This window comes from Micropterus salmoides, unplaced genomic scaffold (genome assembly GCF_014851395.1).
Source record: "Micropterus salmoides isolate LMB-PRFRI ecotype aquatic unplaced genomic scaffold, ASM1485139v1 Ms_hic_scaffold_18, whole genome shotgun sequence".
NCBI classification, from domain to species: domain Eukaryota; kingdom Metazoa; phylum Chordata; class Actinopteri; order Centrarchiformes; family Centrarchidae; genus Micropterus; species Micropterus salmoides.
In genome coordinates this window covers 446032-469835 of record NW_024040928.1, presented here as the reverse complement: position 1 = coordinate 469835, position 23804 = coordinate 446032, and the positions used below count along the sequence as shown (strand labels likewise).

General features: G+C 40.9%; 1 protein-coding gene across 1 annotated transcript in view; it reads left to right on the top strand.

Annotated features, from left to right (window-relative positions):
• The window catches only part of kcnk10a (potassium channel, subfamily K, member 10a), a 164350-nt gene that overhangs the window by 48052 nt on the left and 92494 nt on the right, over positions 1–23804 (top strand). The window contains exon 4 of the mRNA XM_038727510.1: positions 8936–9096. Within this exon, the coding sequence (XP_038583438.1) occupies positions 8936–9096 (161 nt within the window). The remainder of the gene's footprint in view (positions 1–8935; positions 9097–23804) is intronic.

The window sequence follows — 23804 nt, the reverse complement described above, 5'->3', positions numbered from 1 at the left end:
TAACTGTTGTTGTGATTTGGCGCTATATAAATAAAATTTAATTGAAATTGAATTCCCACAAGCCATCACTCTGATGAACAGCTGACTTCTGAATCACAGTGTCAGGAACAACTCCAGTGCAGTAGCCCAGTTGTCATGAGTTGTAGTTTTTGCCATTTGTTTCTGGTGTCCTTCTGTTTTCCTGTTCTTCTTGTTTCCTTGTCCTTAGTGTTTATGTCATGTCTGGTGTTCTAGCTCGTAGTCCTGTGTTGTTTTGATATTGGTTTGGTAGTCTACTTGTTATATTGTTTCTTAGTCACTGCCTTAACTCTTGTTCCTGCATTTTAGTTCTTTGTCCTTGTTCCCAGTCCTGTACCTTAGTTCATGTTAAGCGTTCACTTTGGTCTGTTTTGTGTTCAGTAACCTGTGTTCCGTCTGTTCCCCCGGTTGTCACTCTGCCTGCATGTCAGTCTCTCTATTCACTGTCTCTCTCTGCCTGCCTCGTTAATCTCATGTCCTTCACCTGTGTTGCTCCTGCCCTGCTCGTTAGTCCCCGTGTGTGTGTGTATATATACCTGGTGTTTCTGTCTTGTCTTTGTCGGGTCATTGCATGCTGTCTCTTGTTGTTGCTGTGAGGTCTCCTGTTGTTTGTCGTATCTCCCGGTTGTGTTACCCTACTCCCTTTGGATATCTGTTTGGACTACCTGAGTTTTTGGACTCTGTATTCAGCCACTCACCTGTAAGTGTGCTCACTTTTGGTTCATTCATTAAAACCCCTTGTACTGTACCTCTTCCTGCCTTGCGTCCTGCGTTTGGGTCCTCCAACCTGCCTCACCCACACCAAACCGTGACACCAGTAACTCTGTTTCTAATCAGCCAACTATTTACTGGTTACCACTAATTATTAGGGCCCGAGCACGACCGTGCGAGGTCCCTATTGAATTTGCTCGGATTATTTTTATTTATTTTTTTGTGCAAAGTAGGCTCAACTGACATGGCCTAAACATACTCGAACTCACCAAAATTTGCAAACTTGTCAGAACCGGTGAAAAAATTCGTATTCTACAAGTTTCGCACATGGGCATGGCAAAATGACTCGCTAGCGCCACCTAGAAAATTGGAAAAAAATTAGCCCCTCGTTCACGTTCAACCTACATGTATGAAATCTTCTGGGGACATGTATCATATCAAGACGCACAAAAAAGCCTCAAGAACCCATAGCCTAAAGTCAACAGGAAGTCGGCCATTTTGAATTTTACGGGCATTTTTGGATGATTTACACACTTCGTACTTTAACGAACTCCTCCTAGGGATTTAGTCTGACGGACGTCAAATTTCTGCTGTGCCTTCTAAAGGCATTGACGATGAAAAGTTGTGCTATTTACGAGTTTTCGTCAATGGGCGTGTCCGTGGCATCAAAGATCAAGTCTTCGCCATTACACAGGAAGTTGTTGTAACTTCAGTTTACATGCTTCACATCTAAACCAAACTTTACGTGCTTGATAACTCTCCCACCCCGCTATGGAGGACCGATCCTGACACAGTCAAAAATAAATACAGAAATAAATAAATGCTCAATAAATAAATAAGCATCCAATTAAATACACAAAAGTAAATTAAAGCTGCAAGCAGCATTGGGCGGGCCCTCGCACTTGTAAGCGCGTCCGCGTGTGAGCCGGCCGAGTTGCACATTCTGGAGCTCTGCCGGTGTGGCTGTGAATTTGTTACGCTTTATGACGCTGCATGAAGGTGCTATGTCCCTTCCTGTGTCCCCTATGTGGAGCTACATAGCACTTGCCGCTATGAATATAAATCGGTATTGGTGTGTAGATGTCTGCGGGGTGGGAGAGTTATCAAGCACGTAAAGTTTGTTTCAGATGTGAGCATGTACACTGAACAATAATGTACCCAAACAATAAAATAAATTCCTTTTATATTTCCCTGCCTTGTTGTTTATGTGTAGATACAGAGGAAGAATGTGAGAACAGCACACATTTCATCGTTACTGTGTTTCTGCTCCAGCCTGCCTAAAAGAAAAGCGTTTTTGGGATTAAATGGACTTTATTAGCTGCTGCAGTGCAGGATGAACTCAGAACAGACCCATTTCTCACCTTATTATTCTAAATCATGCAACGAAGAAGAAGAAATGCATAATAAATCCTGGGACAAAATCTGTCCACAAATACTGTACAGCATGTAGTCTAATGAACAAGACTTGTGTTATAGCTGACTTGGGCAGTGAAATGTTAAATTTTTTTTAATTCATGTGGTCATAGTTGTCCACAACTCAAATCAGAATATAAGAAATGTGTTATACCACCTCAAGAAGGCTTCCTATCAGAAAGGTAGGAAGGTATTTCAAATGTACAACTGCAGTCCTGAAATCTAAGTAAAGTAATTTCCCTGACATTTTTGTGTTACTTTACTTTTAATAGACGCATGTAAGAGGTTTTATACTTCCTGTGAGTATAATCCAATCAATCTTATTTTCATACTGTATATCCGATGTGTAATTTGATAAATTGTGTTGTATGTCGTGCTCGCATCTCAGAGAAGACTCTGACTGCAACATGCGTCTTTGTAAAGAGAGAAACGGACAGAAAAAGTCTCTAACTCTGCCTGTCAGCTCGCTCTGCTCCGTTAAAACTGAATTTACCATACAGAATTGAATACGAGTGCACTCCAGATTTAGCTGCAGCCAGCTGACCGTGTGCTTCTCCCTATACCACAGTTCTGTGTCCATGCATGCAGCAAACTGAAAGCACTGTCTGTCGGAGCGTCTACGTGAAAAGAGAAGGAAGACATGGCTGGTAGTATTGTCTTCAGAGTTGTTAAACACCTCACTGCACTGAAGGAAGCCATCTGACTGTGTGAGGGGCAAGATCGTTGATGTCTGCAGGCAGAGTAGGAGCTCTCCTGTCTGCATGGTCCACCAATAGCAGAGAAGATGACCCCTTGAGTTATCAAGCACGTAAAGTTTGGTTCAGATGTGAGCATGTACACGTAAGTTACAACAACTTCCTGCGTCATGGCGAAGACTTGATCTCTGACGCAACGCCACGGACACGCCCATTGACGAAAACTCGCAAATAGCACTTTCATCGTCAATGCCTTTAGAAGGCACAGCAGAAATTTGACGTCGATCCGACTAAATCCCTAGGAGGAGTTCGTTAAAGTACGAAGTGTGTAAATCATCCAAAAATGGCCATAAAATTCAAAATGCCGACTTCCTGTTGACTTTAGGCTATGGGTTCTTGAGGCTTTTTTGTGCGTCTTGATACGATACATGTCCCCAGAAAATTTCGTACATGTAGGTTGAACGTGAACGAGGGGCTAATCTTTTCCAATTTTCTAGGTGGCGCTAGCGAGTCATTTTGCCACGCCCATGTGCGAAACTTGTAGAATACGAAATTTTTCACCGGTTCTGACAAGTTTGCAAATTTTGGTGAGTTCGAGTATGTTTAGACCATGTCATTTGGGCCTACTTTGCAGAGAAAAAAAAAAAAAATATATATATATACACACACACACACACACACACACACACACACACACACACACACACACACACACACACACACACACACACACACACACACACACACACACACACCGAGCAAATTCAATAGGGACCTCGCACGGTCGTGCTCGAGCCCTAATAAATAAATGTTGGTAGTAATTAAATTATACAAGGAGACATAAATGTATATATTTTAATTAGTGCCTTTACTTATTCACCTTTGTCATAATTACCTTACTTATTTATTCTCCGTTATAATCTTCAACTTTATTTATTACTAATTTTTTTAATGTATTTATTTATGTGTGTTTTATTCTTTGTATTTTTTTTACCTTATTTATTTTTACCCATGGTATTTATTTCTGCCTGTCCTTTTTAAATTTCTGTATGCATTTCTGCCTCATTATGCAAATGAGGAGGTGCTGTGTCTCAAGGGGTCATCTTCTCTGCACAACGGATATACAGTATGAAAATAAGATTGATTGGATTATACTCACAGGAAGTATAAAACCTGTTACATGCGTCTATTAAAAGTAAAGTAACACAAAAATGTCAGGGAAATTACTTTACTTAGATTTAAGTACTGCAGTTGTACATTTGAAATACCTTCCTACCTTTCTGATAGGAAGCCTTCTTGAGGTGGTATAAAACATTTCTTCTTATATTCTGATTTGAGTTGTGGACAACTATGACCACATGAATTAAAAAAATTAAACATTTCACTGCCCAAGTCAGCTATAACACAAGTCTTGTTCGTCAGACTACATGCTGTACAGTATTTGACTACAGATTTTGTCCCAGGATTTATTATGCATTTCTTCTTCTTCGTTGCATGATTTAGAATAATAAGGTGAGAAATGAGTCTGTTCTGAGTTCTTCCTGCACTGCAGCAGCTAATAAAGTCCATTTAATCCCAAAAACGCTTTTCTTTTAGGCAGGCTGGAGCAGAAAACAACTAACCTTTCTCAAGTTGTACAGTAATGTCTCATGTGTATGAAGGTGGATCAAACAAGCTAATCTTAAATGTCAAAGTAGAGAGGAGCCTAGTAGGCCTATTTATTTTCATTCATTGCATAGCTTATTCATATTGTGTAGACAGTTGTAAAAGAACATCTTTTTCTTCTGTTCTCTACTTGTTATAGTTACACAGTATTAGGGGTGTGGGCTGTATTAAAAGTATCCACTGTTCTCCCATGCTCTAACACACAGTAACGATGAAATGTGTGCTGTTTTCTCATTCTTCCTCTGTATGTACACATAAACAACAAGGCAGGGAAATATAAAAGGAATTTATTTTATTGTTTGGGTACATTATTCAGTGTACATGCTCACATCTGAAACAAACTTTACGTGCTTGATAACTCTCCCACCCCGCAGACATCTACACACCAATACCGATTTATATTCATAGCGGCAAGTGCTATGTAGCTCCACATAGGGGACACAGGATGTGACATAACACCTTCATGCGGCGTCGGAACCGCGTAGGAAATTCACAGCCGCAGCGGCAGAGCTCCAGAATATGCAACTCGGCCGGTTCACGCGCGGACGCGCTACAAGTGCGAGGTCCCGCCCAACGCTGCTTGCAGCTTTAATTTATTTCAAATTTTGTATATTGTGTATGTACTGCATACCAAATACACCTACCATATTTACATAACACCTGCACATAATACTTATTTACTCCTGTATTCTTTGCACTATTGTCTCAATCTGTCTATATTTTTGTTTATAGTGTGTATATGTGTTCTCTATACTGTAGCCTGTGTGTGATTTTTTATTTTTTTTATTGTATAATTGCATTATTATTGTAAGTAAGCACATCGTGAGCAATGTCAAATTCCTCCTATGTGTACACATACTGATTATTCCCCATATCCCAGAATTGAATTTGATTAATGGCATTTTCAATATCAATACAAGTTTCATTTGGGCATCATGTAGTTTTTTGTTCCTTATTTTACATTTATACCTTATGCGTATGGTTTGGTGGACAATGTATTTCATTTGCTATTTTTCTCAAATCTTTTGTGAACCTCTTGCCATGGTCAAACCATTTGTCTGCTTTTTTGCCTTTTAACAGGCTTTAATAGCTGCCTTATTAAATATATTAATATCATCTGTAGCCTTTTTTATACCATCTCTGGTATGGACATATTCATTTTGGTCATATACTGAAATGTCCTTCATCAGATCAGGTGTGTTCAAGGCTATGACGAATCTGTAACTAGGATTAAAAGCATACATCTCACTGGGTTCTCTTTTTGTGTGACTCGTTTGAGATGAGAGTTTTAAGAGCACATTTATTTGGCTTGATGTCTGATAGTGAATACACTGACAGTGGAGGGGTCCATGTAGCTCCAAAATACAGCCCATCTAAAGTTAAGACACCATGCAGACTGGAAAAATTCCAGATTTTTGTCCATCAAAGGCTGCTCATCCCCCTCTAGCTAATGCCGTCATTCCTCCAGAGTAAACATGACCATCAGAAGCTCCCGGTTCTCCACATCATTGTTTGTTGCTGCAGAAGTGAGACTTGTGTGAGAAAAGCACATGGGTGCAACTTATAAACTTAAGGGGAACACTGGAAGAGAACTGCCTAACACCCACACCTGACACGTCCACTTCCACCACAAGCTGTCTGGATGGGTCCGGTTGAATAAGGCCGAGATGAACTCGTTCTTCAGGTCCTGGAAGGTCGTTGGCAACTCAGGTGTCCACGAAACTGTTTAGTGGAAGTGAGATGGGTTAACGGGGCAGCCATACAGCTGTAGTTTCAGATCAATTGTCTATAAAAACTTGCTTTCCTGTTTTCTGTTCTCGGCCTCGACCATTCCAGGATCACCCCCATTTTGGCTGGGTCCATTGTTACCTGTCCCTTGGCAATCATGTAACTGAGGAAGGAAACACTTGAGGGATGGAATTCGCATTTCTCAGCTTCACAAATAGATGATTCTTCTGGAGCCGCTGTAGCACTTGGCAGAGGTGCCAAACGGATCTCAACCTGCAGACACTGAAGTCCCCTATAGGGGCCATTGCCCCAGCCGGTGATACTAGTTCATGAATAACAGTGGCAGCAGTCTGCGTTTGTGGTGTGTATTTCCTGAGGCAGATAATATTGCCTTAGACTGAGCGCCAGTAGTTCCGTTTCCTTTGTACAGACCTGGGACCTCATATATAAACGCTGCCTATGCACAAAAAGGTTACGTCCGCTGATTTTCATGCTTATGTGTGATGTGTAAAAATGAGTGTATCCTCTGCAAACTTTTGTTCGGCTCTGTCAGTAAACTTAAAGTACCAAAACTCACCAAATGTTTCAATATAGCACTTCCACTCCAATTACTGTGTATATGTCAATGAAATAGTCTATGAAAAACCTAATTATGTCCATTGATAAGTTTGATTATGTATGTGAATGTTTAATATCAAAACAAAATTGAATGTGGGAGGTATAGATTATGATGCCTCTCACATATTTAATTTTACTTCATGTCACATGTTATCATTTTATAATTGAAATTCATGGCTGCGCAATTGCATTGGAGAGGACAACGTGAATGGAAGGATTAGAGAGTGTCCATAAAGATTTCCTGGCCCATGATGATGACTGGCTAATACTTCAATTTAGATTCCCTAGAGTTTTGCTCTTGGAGGCAATTTCACTGTAGCACATTGACTGTGAGAGATTTGTATTGTAGACTGAAAGTTTTGCACAATTTTGTCAATATAATATTATTTTATTTTAATTTTGTTGGTACTTTATATTGAAACTGTATTTTTGAATGTGTATTGTTTTCTTTTGTATGTAGCTTACTTTAGGAGGTAGTTTCTTTTTGAGGACTTACAGAAACTATCTGTAAGAATTAGACATCTGTCAAATTCATACTCTAAACAAACTCGGGGCAGCATATCACCATAAAGCTGGGGTGTTCAACCGTATCATAAAAAAGAAGGAAATGCGTAGTCCCTCCCACAGGTCTTTCTTTCAACAATCAGCTAACTTAGCAAACATATAGCTCTGACAGTACAAACATCTACATAGAAGAAGTATAAAGCAGAGCCCTGCAGCGTATCCATAATCTTGATAACGACCCCACAGAGGGCACAAATGGCTGGGATTCCCTGCCAGTCAATCAGGGGTGCGTTTTCCGTACAACCATGGAAGGTAGCGTTGGAACTATCTTGGTACGATGCATCGTTAAACTAAGAACATCTGAAGTACGACCATTTCCCAAAACCACAGGTCAGAAGCTGTAGTTCGAACTATGAAACTTAACGACAGTGGTCAAGAACAGTCGTCAAAACGAAGGTTTCAGGGAACACCTGCGTCGCGTTACGATGGTTCATACCATGTAAATGACCAACTTAGTTACCTCCATAGTTCGAACTAGGGTTTTGGGAAACAGTTGCATGTTGTTGTCGCAAGCTGTTTTAACTGTACAGGGGTATGTTGAAGGAGTCCTGTACTAACATTGATGATATTACAGATGCTGTCAGCTGTTACGTTTCCTACTGTCTGGATAATGTAATCCCTGAGAAGATTGTGAAGGTGTACCCAAATAGTAATCTTTCCTTACACAAACAGATTCTACTTGACCCACTACAGTTTGGTTACAGGGCTGAGCGAGTGGTAGATGATGCAACTGTTACTCTGCTAAACTTGTTTAAACACCTTGAAGGTAGTAAAATACATGCAAGGATTTTATTTATTGATGTTTCATCTGCTTTTCAGACAATTCAACCACACATTTTAGTTCACAAGCTCTTAAACTTTGACCTTGATATTAATATAGTGGGCTGGATTATCTGTACAAACATTTTCTCTGATTTGCTGTTGTGGCAATCTCGTTGTCAAGGCCAAAACTGCTTCCAAAATAGTGAAAGTCAGCTGTAAAATCCTAGTTGTCCAGCAAAGAAACCACGAAGTTGCTGAGCTTGGCTAACTATGTCGATTTACATATCCATGTTGTATTAAGGTTGTTGTCATGTTGATTGTGTAACTGATGTCCCTTTATTTTGTGCATTTTCTTCTTGCAAGCATTTTCTTCCTATAAATACACTGTTACCCGGAGTCCAAAACATTTAGTATATTTTGTTTTTTATAGCATTGTATTTATGTCTGTGATATCTCTGCAACACAATACATAGACATCTTTGTCATAACTGTTAGTTACATTCTGTTGATAAACTATAATTCTACACATACTTTAAAGAATAAAGTTTGGAAGCTTTATAGAATATTTGTATTGTGGCACTCTGTGGTGATGTGATTGGTAGGTCAGTTTGAAACACCCAAATTGGATGCCGAGACGTTTCCAGAATTGATCATGTCTGATATGCATGTTATCTATCAGGATGTGTAACTAAATCTGCCCAGTGCTTTTCATTGCTTCATGTAGACTTGTAAACCTTTTTTTGTCTCCTTTTGTCCTCCAGGGTATGGTAACATTGCCCCGAGCACTGAGGGAGGGAAGATTTTCTGCATTCTGTATGCAATATTTGGTATCCCTTTGTTTGGATTCCTCCTGGCAGGTGTTGGGGACCAGCTAGGTACCATATTTGTCAAAAGCATTGCCAAGGTGGAGAAGATGTTCCGGGTGAGTCACAATGTAAATATCCTATTATCTATGATATTTCTTTGATTCTGGATTTCGGGTAACTTCTGTTCTGTCAACATATCAAAGGGCAAAATTTCTGAAAAAATGCCGTAAGGAGAGAACTGGTGTTGGTGGACTGATTTTTTTGTGTAGTGATGTTAAGCACTGTAACATCCATCTATCCTGTAGTCTCACATTCAGTTCTTCAGGCAATTCTAATTATCTGCCTTGTAGAAATTTCTTTGTCTGTCAATATTAGCTCATCCTCCTCAAGCCGCAACCTTCCGGTCTCCTGTCTGAAGCCAAACCAAAAGTGCCTAAAACTGCAATTCATCGAGTGGCCACTTGAGGCTGGCTCCAAAAGGGAGTCAATCTCCATTGACCACCATGTTAAATCAGAATCAGAATCACAAATACTTTATTTATCCCCAAGGGGAAATTCTTGTGTTACGGTTGCACACATTACACATCAAGGAGAAGAAATAATAATAGAAGTTGGTAGCTAAAGAAATATATAAATATAAAGTATAAATAGAGAATAGAAAAAATATATATAAAATAAAGATGCTAACAGCGATTTGCAGGTTCAAACCTTTTTTCCACAATATCAATACAATAATTTCCCACATAAAACATATCCTGCAACTTTTGTAACAACTGGACAACCATTTTCTCATCAATAGCTTGATTTGTATCATTCCACATCCAGTTACGGCCAATGCATTTAAAGCGCCACCTAGTGGTTGATTTGAATGAAACTTTCAAGGCATATTTCCGGCACTCATGTGGACATATCGTGTGAGTTTTGTGATGATTGGACCAACGGTTGTGGATCTTTGTCTATTTATGTCCTGCACCACGCCCCTTTACACGTTTATTGGTCAATATCTTGAAAACGAAAGGAGCTATCAACAAGCTTTATACAACTTTATATATGTTAAGTCCATTGATGAACCAGAGAAAATTTGGTGGCTACGGTGTAGGAGTAGATGTAAAAAAAGTGTTTGCATTATGGCAAGCGGCCATAAAAATCTTGTTTTAATGTGTTATGTATGAGTATGTGTTGGGTAATTTTTCTTCACATACGCTAGTTGACCTTTTCCTTAAAAAATAAATACAGCTTTTATTTGTAGGAGAGCACTGACTGCAAAGAACAAAACATTTACTGGGAACAAGCCCACTCAAGATTACAGACATCACAGAGCATAAATATTTTTCTTTCATACTAGACTATATAATAATTTAATTGAAATATACACTGTGTGTGTATATACTAGTATTATTAACCATACTATTTCATTAAAATGGTTTCAAAATATAGATGCCAGTAAAACTACAATACAATACTCTCTCTTGCTACTATGTTTCTAACATGTCAACAAACAGCATGGCTCCACAAAACACTGAGAGAGAGAGTGAGAGAGAGAGAGAGTGTTCATTTACACTCCCGTCTCCGTACCTTTCATAAAGCGCAGCCAGCCGCCTTATTGGCGGAATAATCACGGCTAATAAAGCAGCACGAAAGCGGCTACATGACAACAACCACAATCCTTAGCCTGAGGCCTGTACCATGAAGCAGGATTTGAGCTTATCCAGGTAACTTCAGGGCTAACCCTGGGTTGTCAGTACCACGAACGCGGTTCACTTCTTACCAGGATAGATCTCCATGGTAACTTATGCTGAATGGCTAACCTGCTCCGTAGCAGGTTAGGTTCCAGAAAAGAGATTAACTAAATAAAAGATAAAAGAATATAAAATAAAACGCTGCCTACTGACCAATCAGCTTTCTTGAAAAATGACATCACCATCTTTAGGAAATCCCACGTACTGTTTTAGCCAATAGGCTGCTTTATGTTTGCTGCAGTGATGTGGAGAAACTCTTGTCTATAGCGATGTAATCCCACAGAGACTGATTAAAAGCCTTAGGCTATTGTTGCCTACAGGTTTTTACAGCAGGATAAGCCTACTTACTGCTTTGAAATGTTTTTAATAAATGTGTTTTTATTTGCTCCCAGTCCGTTTCACACAGCCTGACAAAGCCATTAAAATAAATGGGTTTTATTTGTCTTATGGGAGGCTGAATATTATGAGCAGTTTGGTAGGGATATTGAAATACTAAATTTTAATATGAACGTAGGCTATCTATTTTAGGTTAGTATAGCTTTCTTATAGGCCTACTACAGAGACTGTAGTCATGTCCCACCTTTTGCGCCCACATCGCAAATGGTGAGACAGTGAGTTTCCAGTCACCTAAATGTTGAGATTCAGTCTTTCAGCCACTATTTGCGCACATTTTATGGCATGAATGGAGTTTCCGTTTCATTGCTTTATGAAGTTAATTTAGAACAATGTTTGGAACACTTTTGAGTGTGTTAAATAAATTAATCTCATTTTTGAAGTGACGACAAGTTTTTTAAATTGAGGTGGAACGACCCATGTCTTTTAATGTGCAAACGCAGCCAAGCTGAAAGAATAAGGCTGAGGATATTTTCATACAGCTTATAAGAACACATCAAATCAACGCAATATTATAGACTACGCCTGTTCATTAAGACATTCAGACTGTCAGCGTATTTCTGTCTCCCTGCATTTGTCAGATGCAAGCGTGCTACTGTCGTAGCCTATAGTGTTACAGTTTAGTCCTCGTTCATAAAATATAACGCTCTGCTGCCAGTAGACTTGTTCATGTCTGTGAAACACCGCCTCTTTTATGTAATTGCGCTCCCAGCTGAATTGGGAAACCCTCGGTTGACTTACCAGCTTTGTGGTGCCGCTTATCCCGATTGTGATTGTTAGGGTTAGTTAAGCCAGATAACTAAAACATATCCTTGGTATGTTGAACTTGCTTCGTGGTACAGGCCCCTGGTATCTACTGATCCAGCACAACAGTTTGTCCCATACACGGAGCAGCACCACATATTCAGGATGATAAACGATGCTTCACTCACCAAAGTAGGCTCACTTCAGGAGAAAGGCGGAACGGCGGCTTTTCCTCTGGGCAAACTTCTGGAGGACTGAAGTTTGCCCGCAGACTCGTTGCAGCCCCGCAGTGTTGTTTAACATTTTACACGGAGTTTAATAAACATTACGATCCGACCGTCACTGAGCTCGTAGCTGTTTCCTCCACCTGTTTGTTGGGCAGCCATGTTTAACCCTTTAAAATAAGCTCAGTTTCACAGCATCGTCCAGCTCCCGCTGGTGTCATGTTTTGCAATCCTCTCAGAAAGATGAAGATGAAGACAGGTACAGGATGGTCTCCCTCAAAGCCAGAGGTGCTTATCAGACACGGCGCTGTCAGTGGGTCAGTGTCCGTTTAACCTTAGCTTGCTGTTAGCGATGTTGCTAACCTGTTGCTATCTGCAGACTAGTACGGCTCATACACACAGTACAATACACAAAACTGTGTAGCAGTGTGACAAACTTATTATAAACTAACCAGGCTACTGACTGTCTGTATATTCATTAAATTACACCTTTCTGTCAGCTGCAGCTTGTGGCTAAGTTACCTCCAGAGAAATACTCGTAACACCACTCCACTCTGCCTGTTAGGCCCATCCCTTAACCAATCACAAGTTTAGAAAGGTGACAGGCATCTACATAAACAAACGGAGGCCTGTCTTAAAAAAAAAACATCATAGTCCGTCACAGCTCAGGGTCAGAGGTTACCCTCTTAAAGTGACAGAGCCTAATATGACAACACCTATACGCTGCTAAGCACCTTTTAACTCAAACCCAGGAGTGACATAATATCAGAATCAGCTTTATTTGACAGGTATGTGTGCACATATGAGGAATTTGACTCTGGATTGTACATTGCTCACCATGCACTTACTTATACAATAATACAATAATAAAATCAAACACAGGCTACAGTATAGAGACACATATAAACAACAACAGTATAGACAGACTGAGACAATAGTGCAATGAGCAGAGTGCAAAGGATGCAGGAGTAAATTATTATTACCATTATTATGTACATGTTGGAGGTGGATGTGATATACAGGTACACATACATGAATACATGTACACAGTGCGATGGAGCATAGTGCAAAGGATACTGGAATTAATAAGTATTATGTGCAGGTGTTATGTACTTGAGGTAGATGGGTTTGGTAAACATTATCTACAGTATGACAATATAACAGTATGAACAGTGTGACCAGCACTGAGATAGAGAATGATGAATAAATAATAATTGGTAACCAGTAAACAGGTGACTGATTAGAGACAGAGGGGGGGGGGGCTCCTCCTGAAGGCCATCTCCACAGTTTTGAGCGCGTCAAGCTCTAGGTTGTTGTGACCGCATCAGAGAGCCAGCTGATCAACCTCCTGTCTGTCGGCCGACTCATCACCGTCCCGGATGAGCCCGATGACCTTTGTGTCGTCAGCGAACTTCAGGAGTTTGACAGATAGGTCTCCTGAGGTGCAGTCGTTGGTGTAGAGGGAGAAGAGCAGTGGGGAGAGCACACACCAGGATGATTGTGGAGTGTTTGAAGCAGAAGGGAACTTCACACAGCTCCAGTGATCTGTTGAAAGATCTGTGTGAAAATGGGGGCCAGCTGGTCTACACAGATTTTCAGGCAGGATGGAGACACACCGTCTGGCCCATGTGCAGTATAAAGCATTTTATGCATATGCTCCTCACCGGGGGGCAGCACCACTGGATGGGACAAACATTTTCTGATCAATAGCTTCATTTTGTGCATTTATAGCGCCTCCTAGTGTTCAATTTGAATTAAACTTTCAGGGCATGTTTCAGTTACTTATGAGGACATATCCTGAGAGATTTGCGATGATTGGAGAATGAATATGGGATTTATAGTGTAGTTTGTGTAATGTTAAGCACCTTTCTTGCGTTTATAGCGCTCCCTAGTAACTTATGTACATCAAACTGTCCAGGTATATCTGGGGTACTTATCTGAACATATCCTGTGAGTTTTGTGATGATTGGCCCTACGGTTGCTGATTTGTGGTCATTTATATCCAGAGCCACGCCCCTTTTGAAGTTCATTGGTCCATATCTTGAAAGGTAATTGAGATATCGACATGCTTTATATAACTTTTAAGTTAAGTTTTAATAAGCTTGATCCAATGATGATTCACTGAAAATTTGGTGGCAATCGGAGCTACGGTCTAGGAGGAGATGTCAAAAATGTGATTTTCAAAAAATTCAAAATGGCGGAAAAAGTTTATAGGCAGACCTTAATGGTCCCAGAGGCTGTTTCAAAATTTGCATTTTTAAGCCTTATTTACAGCGCCACCATGTGGCCGATTGAGTTCACATTTCTATAGAAGCTCATGCACACCATAATAAAAAAAGTATGAATATGTACAATATTTACATTATTAACAGAATTGTGATGAACAGTGAGTAAATAGAAGCAGAATTGCAGCAGAGAATATTGCACGGTGATTAAAACAGAGAATATCAGAATGTGAAGTATTGCACTACAATGTCCAGTTTAATAACTAAGTGTCCATGTGTCACACTTTAAGGTAGGAGTTAAAGACTCTGATGGCCACAGTCAAGAATGACTTCCTGTGGTGCTCTGTGGTGCATTTTGGGGGAATGAGTCAGCTCCTGTGTTTGAGCAGCACGTCATGGAGTGGGTGGGAGACATTGTCCAAGATGACATGTGTCGTGGAAATTATATTCCTGGTGAGGGGTTGAGCAAATAATTGAGTTACAACCAACCATTGTCTTTGAAGAATTTATTTAACAAAAGAGAATAAACAGAGAAGTCCTAAAACACATATACAGCTGGTCCAGAGACCTGCCCCCAAGGCCGCTTCAGGTGTCTTAAACAAAAACAGAAAATTGACAATAGAAAATTAGCTTTAACCAATTTTGCAGAACATAGACATTAAGTTATGAATAAGCAGGGGATCAAACATATTTGTACTTACCCTGAATGAGAACCTCGGCTATCAAATATCACGTATCACATTTACATAACTGACCTATGGTGTGGTGTCTATTTAACCTGTGGGATAAAACAGGGACTTCTACAAAAAAACAAGTGAGAATATTTTTTTGCAGGACTACTTTGTGAGTAAAAAGTTGCCTGGTTCCATCAGATAAAAGCTTTTCCAAGTGTGTGCATTACTCACCAAACTAATGGTCCTGTCACCGGAAAGAAGCAACAGACGTCATAATAAAGAGTTTGGTCTTTATTTGTAAATTAATTCCTTAAAATGATTTCAGTTAGTCAGTTTTGACGGTTGATTGCAATAAAAGGATCCACCATCTCCATCTTTGTAATAATTGTACAACCACATCAACAGAGACTTGATTCAAACCCAACTGTAAACCGATTTCTTGCTTTAAACTCATTTGGGACTGCTCAGGGCACCCTGATGGCCTCTATCAACACATTAGGATCAATGGAGGAAAAGTCTGGGCTGGAGCATTTCCGCCTGTGAGGATGTGAGGCATCGCATGGCATGATAAGACATCCGGTGCCAATACTACGCGCACGTACCTCTCCATCCTTCCATCAGAGTGTGGTACAGCCAGCCACTCACACAGGACCAATACAGGTCAGGGATGGCACGGATTTGGTGTAGTTGCATAATAGTCAGCCCTAGGCTTGTATGCAGTGTGGCAGTCTGTGTAGCTGTCTACTGTGCAGCCCCAGGGAAATGCCCCACCGACTGACCAGCCTTGTGAACCTTGGAATGAGTCTCACCACGGTAAAAAAATTCAAATTTGATGTCTGCTGCTACTGTGGTGTTTTGAGAAGTTTGTAGGGCGGTGCTTGCGTGGGCAAGGAGTGGGTATTTAGCCTAAGTTTCTAACAGGGCTGTGTCGAATTTATAGCTGTGTGTGAGCAAGCAGTCCCAGGCCCCGGCCGGGGTCTGGCGGGCGTCGGTGGGAAAGGTTTAAATTTGGAAACTACATGTGGGCATTCCTCGTGGGGCAGAGGCAACTGCCTAGAGCCTAGCTTCCCGGTAAATTTCAATTTATTATGGATAGCCCCTTGAGATGCAACATCTCGTTTTGAAGAGGGTCCAAATACACATGTACATTATATAACAGGAAAAACAAAACAAAACAAACCAAAAAACAAGTGCTCAAAACAATTGAGTTACTAGGCAGCTTACACCCTCGCCCCAGACCAAAGACACATCATAGCTCAGACATGTTAGCTCAATAAGTACATCTCATTTATGTCATTACACAAGTGGAACCCATAATACATAAGAGATTCAATATGAAAAGGTATCACATAAGAAAGACAGAGGTCGAATCCACAGGAGGTAAATCAATTAGACAATTACATGAAGCAAAATACAATTACAAGCAATACTGTTTAGTCCAGCATCAGTAATATGTACACACATTGTTAAGATATTGAAATATAGATAACCTAAATCTGTGAAAAGATGAGATGGAACTCAAGGAAAGAGGGAGATTGTTAGAATCCAAAAAAAAAGTAGCTTTATAATGAAAAGCTTTACGTCCAGCAGCAGAAAAGATTCCTGGTACGGTCATGTTTGCATAGCAACTAGAACTTAAAGTGGTGCGCACAGAACTATTTAACACTTGGTTTCAGGTGTTCCCCTCCTGTGGGAGGCTCAGTGGTGTTACTACTTACTTTGATTTGTTAAGACTATGCCTTATCGGTGTGGTCAAGTTGGATGAAGGTGGACGTTTGTCAAACGTGTACAGAATAGGAAACACCATAGAATACACAGAAATACCAGTCAAACTCAACATTGAACCCCTGAGACCTAACCGCTCCCATCCCGGCAACCGGAAAGAGTGCCACGGCCATGTGGAGCTGGATTCCATCATTGGTTCCTCGTTGGTCTCACTCTGTAGTTCAAATGTGTGTAGGGTTGCCTGCTTCTTTCTTCTTCCCCACTCTCATTCACGTCCGCGCAGAGCAATGAATGTTATGTACCTATACCTATATGTACGGACAATTCAAAATACAGAAAATATAGTGAATTGTTGTTTCCCGAGACACAGGTAAGTTACTCCTCTAGCGTGCTGTCATTAGCACCTCTGGTCTGCTGAGCTCAAGCCGGTTGAGTTGGGATGGAGGGCTTGACGTCGTCACAGGACTCCGGAATAGGCTTACAATGACTGGCGTGGACCCAGGTATCCTGTCCCATGACTTTCACTGCGGTTTCGGGGGTTAAAAGCACTTGGAAAGGACCCCGAAAACTAATTAAAGGAAAACCTGTGGCTCTTGATGAGTACACAACTCCATGGCTCTAAGTGAGGGAGAGTAGCTATGTCGCTTGCGCATATGGGAAAAAACAAAACATTTTGTCATACTGTTACCATTTTACTGCACCAGCACTCTGTAAGTTGCCAATGCCATCACTTAGGACCTGTAGCAAAAACACAGATTACTACAGTAGGAGATTTTGAGTTGGTCCGTAGTTGTTTTGCTCTACAATTTCTCTGAGACAGCTCTGGCTAGACAGTAGCATGCTCTGAATACCATATCATCATCATATGACTTGTGTGGCACTGCTCTGTGGCTGCCTCACTGCTTTCATGCTTTTCGTGTGTTTTTTTTACCGTGTTGTCTGTGTCCTATACTCCGCATCATTGTCTGCACTTTAGTATCAAAATGGATGTTATTTCATGGTATGTGATCAGACTGTTTGCTGTGGTTTTAAACACATACTTTGCTCAAGGAAGCAACCTCGGCTATGCTGCTGGCGGTGGAGCCTGCGAAATATGATACAGCAGAGAATTATTACTGTTGTTACGCAATTTCCCGGACTATTTAACTGCTGTGGACTTTCTCAAAATAAATCCAAAGAAAGAGACTACTCGGTCAAAGCGTAAATGCGGATGTAAGGGTGGTGTTCGACTCCCCTTACTTACTACACTGCTCATCAACACGCAGTCCCTGAGAACAAAGACAGATGAGTTATCAGCTGAGTTATCAACACCCGCTACCTGTACGAGTACAGGAGCGCCTGTGTCTTGGCAATCACTGAGACTTGGCTGGATAGTAACATCATATCCAGTGAGGTGGATATCACCGGGAAGGCTCGCGGGGGCGGAGTCTGTCTCTTCATCAGGGACGAGTGGTGTCGGGCAGTTACGGTGACAGAGCAACTTTGTACTCCTGACATCGAGCTGTTGTGTGTCTCCCTGCGACCCTTCTATCTGCCAAGGGAGTTTCCTCAAATCTTCCTTACAGTGGTATATATTCACCCAAAGGCAAATATTAACAAGGCATCAGAGATTCTTTTTAACCTCTCACAGAAACTTGAGTCACTTTCTCCTGATGCTCCTATTCTTGGAGATTTTAATAATTGTTCCATTAAAAATTCCCTGCGCACATACTACCAGTATGTTAACTGTACCACTAGGAAAACAAGATATTAGACATGCCTCCCAGCTCCCACCACTAGGGGCGTCTGATCACAGTGTGGTCCATCTTCGTCCTGTTTATAAGAGGCTACTAGAGAGGGAGAAGCCTCAAAAAAGGTCAGTCAAAGTGTGTAACAGCTTCATGGCTCTGCAGGGGTGTTTTGACTGTACAACATGGGAGGTCTTCAACAGCCCTGATATTAATGAACATGTTGTAGCAGTGTCTGATTATATTAACTTCTGTGTAGATTCTGTGATACCTACCAAGACCTTTAAAGTTTTTCCTAATGACAAGCCGTGGGTATCAAACAAACTAAATATAATTCAAAAGAAAAAAGCTTAGAGAAACCAGGATGAAACAGCAAGAAGGGACTCACAGAGAGATTACAGCTGGATAAGTACAGCTACAAACAAAAGATAGAGGCCACTCTGGCATCTGGTAATCCCAGAGAGATTTGGCAAGGAATTAAAACCATGACCAATGTTCCACACAAGGGCAGGGGAAATTCACCACTGTTTTGTAGTGAGTGAGTAGTGAGGAACTAGATCTGGCTAACCAGCTCAACACATTCTTTTGTCGCTTTGAGAGGGGCAACAGTGCACAAGCTGCAACTGGGATGCCCCTACCCCTACCCCTACCCCTTCCTCTCCTCCCCCTTTCATCTAACTTTACCATCAAGGAATCAGAAGTCCTCCAGCTTTTTTAGAAAATGTAATTCTTGGAAAAGCCCACGCCCTGACAACATATGTGGAAAGATCATAAAACACTGTGCTGAACAGCTAGCACCGGTGTTCACTGACCTCTGTAGATCCTCTTTTAATTTTCACAAGGTCCCAACTCTGTAAAAACATCTACAATTATACCAGTGCCAAAAAATCCACGACCCTCTGGACCAAATGACCTTCGACCAATTGCACTGACATTGCTGGTCATGAAGTGCTTTGAGCGTCTAGTGTAGATGTACATTGCATCTGAAACACAGCACCTCATGGACCCCTTGCAATTTGCCTGTCAGAGCAGGAACTTCTCTCTCTGCCAAAATGACCACTTGCACAGGCTTTCCCCAGGGATGTGCTTTATCTCCTTTATTATTTATTTTATATACCAACTCTTGCACCAGCACTTTCCCAAACAGGTACCTTATTAAGTATGCAGATGATACTGCCTTGATGAGCCTACTAACCCTAACCCTATAATGAGGAGGAGGAGCATGGGCCAGTTCTTGACTATTTCCTAAAGTGGTGTGAGAAGTCAAGCCTCCTTCTAAACACCACCAAAACAAAATAAATGTTGATTTTAGAACAGGGGCAATCATCAAATTCTCCTCTTATCAACGGGAAGCCTATACAATCTGTTACAAATTACAAATACCTAGGCATTGTGCTCAATCATAAGCTCAAATGGGAGCTGTGGTCTGACCTCATAAGCACAAAGACACAACAAAGAATGTACTTTTTAAAGAAACTGTTGTCTTTTAAGGTCCACTCCAAAATGCTTCAGATGTTTTATTGTTCTTTTATTGAAAGTGTCTTGGCTTTCTGCATCATTTGCTGGTTTGGCAATGCTACTGATGCACAGAAAAAGTCTGCAAGAAAAACAGTTAAAATGGCCAGTAAACTATTATGGATCAAGTTATAGTTTAGTATGTAATGTATCTATAGGGAAAGAATGATAAACAAGGAAAAAACCATTGTGGGAGACCAGAGGCACCCTCTTGCCCCTTCATTCGAATTGCTGCCATCTGGACGACGATATTGCCTCCCTCTATTTACCAAAAAAAGATCTAAATCATCATTTGTGCTTCAAGCAATTAAGTTTTTAAACAGGTAAGGCACATACATAGCCAAATATGCAGGATGCTCAGCTGGTCTGGTCTTCCTAATTTAATCAGTAGTAAGGTGCGGGGTAGGGGAAATTATATGTTATGTGTATTAGTTGTGTGTTTACCAGTATGTTTGAAGGTTTTCTTTGTTGGCGTATGATGTAATGCCTACTTGATTGTTCTGCAAACTAATTTCCCGACGGGGACAAATAAAGAGATTGATTTGATTGATTAAACCGGTTTCACCTTCTCTGAATGAGTCTTAACCTTGGAGCTCACAGTGTCCAATAACACAGACAGTTTACCTTCCATTTCTGACCCTGAACAGCTGCTAAGTCTAGCATCGAAACAGAATCAACCTCATGCTTTAAGATGTTAGTGTAAACCCTTGTTAATCATCCCTCTGTACCTAAGGCAATATCAAACACTTAAAGGAAAACAGTTAAAAAGAACAGATAAAAGCATTAATACTATTATTCACGAATGTTAGTTGGACTGGAGAGCCTTTTCAGTCAGTGAGGCTCTGTCATCTCAGTGTCGTCAGTTTCAAGTTGGTGAAGTGCACTGTTTTTCACCATGAATCATGGGAGAGATATTCATCTCTCGTTTAACCTTTGTCAATAATTAGGAACCTTGTAACAATTCGCCTTACACTAAGACAGCAAGGGAACGTACATACGCCAAAGATAAGGTTACGGGCGGATCTGATACCTGTTTAGGAGATTACATTCAGCAGCCTGCTTACCTTCGTTGAAGAAGCCCTGCCTAAACCAGATAAGCAACTAACTTGCACCTGTACACACTTACAAAAATTATATATTAACGAAAAAAGTCCATAGGATGGGTTTCACAGCGTGTATTTAAAGATATACCAGGTTACACCACGGCGGGATATTAGTCGCTGGAGGCTCGGCCGCACTCCGACGCATCAAACCAACATTACAGACATTCACCGTTTCCGACATACATTCAGTTCACCCTCCAAACCCCCAATGTCCCAGCAGTTCAAATGTTCATTCCAATAACTTAAATCGTCCGGATGGAGCCAGATGTCCTCCGGTGGAAAAAGGAAAAAGGAAAAATACCAAGGTGAAGTGTGGCGAGCCGCCGCAGTCAACAATGTTCCACAGTTAACTTACGCAACCTCGACCCAGTCTGTTTAGCCGATGGGATGATGTAGTAGTCCAGAAAAGTCCAAGCATATGATGAACAAAAGTTCCTTTGTTGCGTCCATCTGGCAAACCTCACACAGAGCCCACTAAACGCCGACTGCTTCCACCTGTTGCGCTCTAGAGTCCCCCCCACTAACGTCACTTCCCACTCTCCTTTTAAAACCTACCCTGTGGCAAAACAATATTGAGTGGGGGAAAAAAAAAATACATAAATGGTCCTTACAACTATCCGTGATACCCCACAGGCTTCTGATATACAGTTGCTTTTTTTCCACGTGAAGGCACAACCAATACACATAAAGCAGGTTTACCAACACATTAAAAGCTGTACCTGAAGGCAGAATAGGCGACTATTACAACCTTTTTCTACAAAATCATCATCACCTCTTTATGGTGATTGGTTTTGGAATAGATGGAAAAGGCTTGTACCTTGCAGAAGGGAGAGATGTACTCTCACTGTGATCACATGTCCCAGGTTTATCCTGTCTGTTCCAATTGCAATTGAGACAGACTAGCCTTGTGTGTGGCCATTGAGAGCTAACCACTTTAGCAAACAATGTTCATCTCAGCATGCTTCTTGTGATGGACTGCAGAATGAAACCGACCAGCCGCGTAGTTAACGTAAAATTTTAACCAGTCCTTTGCCCAAATCACCAACAGAGAAATGTGTGGCATTAGATGTAATCAATAACAGGGTTGTGTGAAAATTAGTGCTCGCAGATGCACTGCACCATTTACTGCTAGTTGGTCTATAACACTCTACCACTCTGTGCTCTGTTGGTTGGCCTTCCCCACAGATTTTCCTTTAATAGAAAGCTGTGGCAGTGGGCAGGCGAGTCATCACAGGGGATGGTGACTCCAGCCTATAACAGTGAATTCAAAACATAACTAGGCCTTTGAATCACAAACAAACAAACAAACAAACAAACATGTTTAATACATTCAAGCGCTTCTTGTTTAGTAGATACAATTTTAGAATCTTTGATTTGTCCAAATCAAATTAGACTTTGTGAAACCTACAGCTATAAACTCTCATTCAGTTAGCACCTCAGACATGAGGTCATGTTTAATGTACACCCATGGTGTATGGAAAAGATCTTATTTGAACTAGTTAACTGGTACTCAGAACCACAGCAATGCATGTCAAAACAGGCTTGTTTACATCACCACCCTTGCTGTACCGGTTGTCAGGCCCAACCACTGGGCACTCATCCACCCATCTCCCCCCTTCCTTCCAAATCACTTGATTTACTCATGTCACTATACCCTCTGAAGCAGCTCAAATTTGAAAGAGAAAGAAACAACACAACAGCGACAGCTCCCTGTGTCCGGAAAATATGTACTCGAAATAGAAATATATTTTATGTCTATCTCTCTTTAACTGTCCCTAAATTATTTGTCCATAATTTATCTATAATCTCATCTGTCCACCAGAACTGTGTAGACTACTGTGCAGTGGAGTGTATTCAGAAGACTATGTGTGTGTGTGTGTGTGTGCATGTGTGTGTGTGTTTGCCTTAGAGGTCACCCTCTCCCCATTCCCAGTGCTCTGATTACCAAAAATTAGTGTTTTGTCATGTTTCATCAAAATCTAAATATCACATACTACATAATACCATATATACAACATCTGCCCTTCTGCTTGGACAGTTTTAAACAAACAATGTAGCAATGATGTCACCTGCTAGGTTTGACCAAATTGACTGTTACTCTGATAATTTTCCAACCCCTTTGTGCTCCATATTCATTGCAACACAGGATGTTCAAGTTTAGTATTACTTACTAAGATCTTAATATGGTATTCATTTTAGTTTCAATGTGTTTGAGATTTTTACTTCATCTGTGAGAGATTGTAACTCACCCAGTGTATGTTTTTGGATGGATCCTGTCACTAGCGTCCGTCCCGCCCCCTCTAGCTCAGTCCATTTGTTTTCTATTTTTTTTCTTGCCAGTCTGTTTTAGAAATTGTGCAAAATCTCTTTTCCAATGTCCACTTTTGCCCTTATCTTCGCCCTCTCCCCCTCGGTATCCTCGTATCAGGATGGCTTGATACAGCACCAATCATTTTCTTTTGACAGTTGTCTTCTTGCTTTGTTTTCGTGTTGATCAACTCTTTTTTTACTCCAGCAGCAGCTTCTGGACTAATCAAACTCAGAACTTTTAGGGTCTCATTGCAAGGAGGGCAAGATGGCGCCGAGGCAGGGCGCCGTAGCAAGAGCTCTGTTAGGTGCTGTTTGTTTTATGTTTGTTTTTGTCCTTGATGCACATGCCACTTTAAGCTATGACCGCAAGATACTTCTTAGGATTCATGTGGAAGTTTGTGGATTATCCTTTGTCAATACTGATTTGAAGTGTGCCGACTTTGAT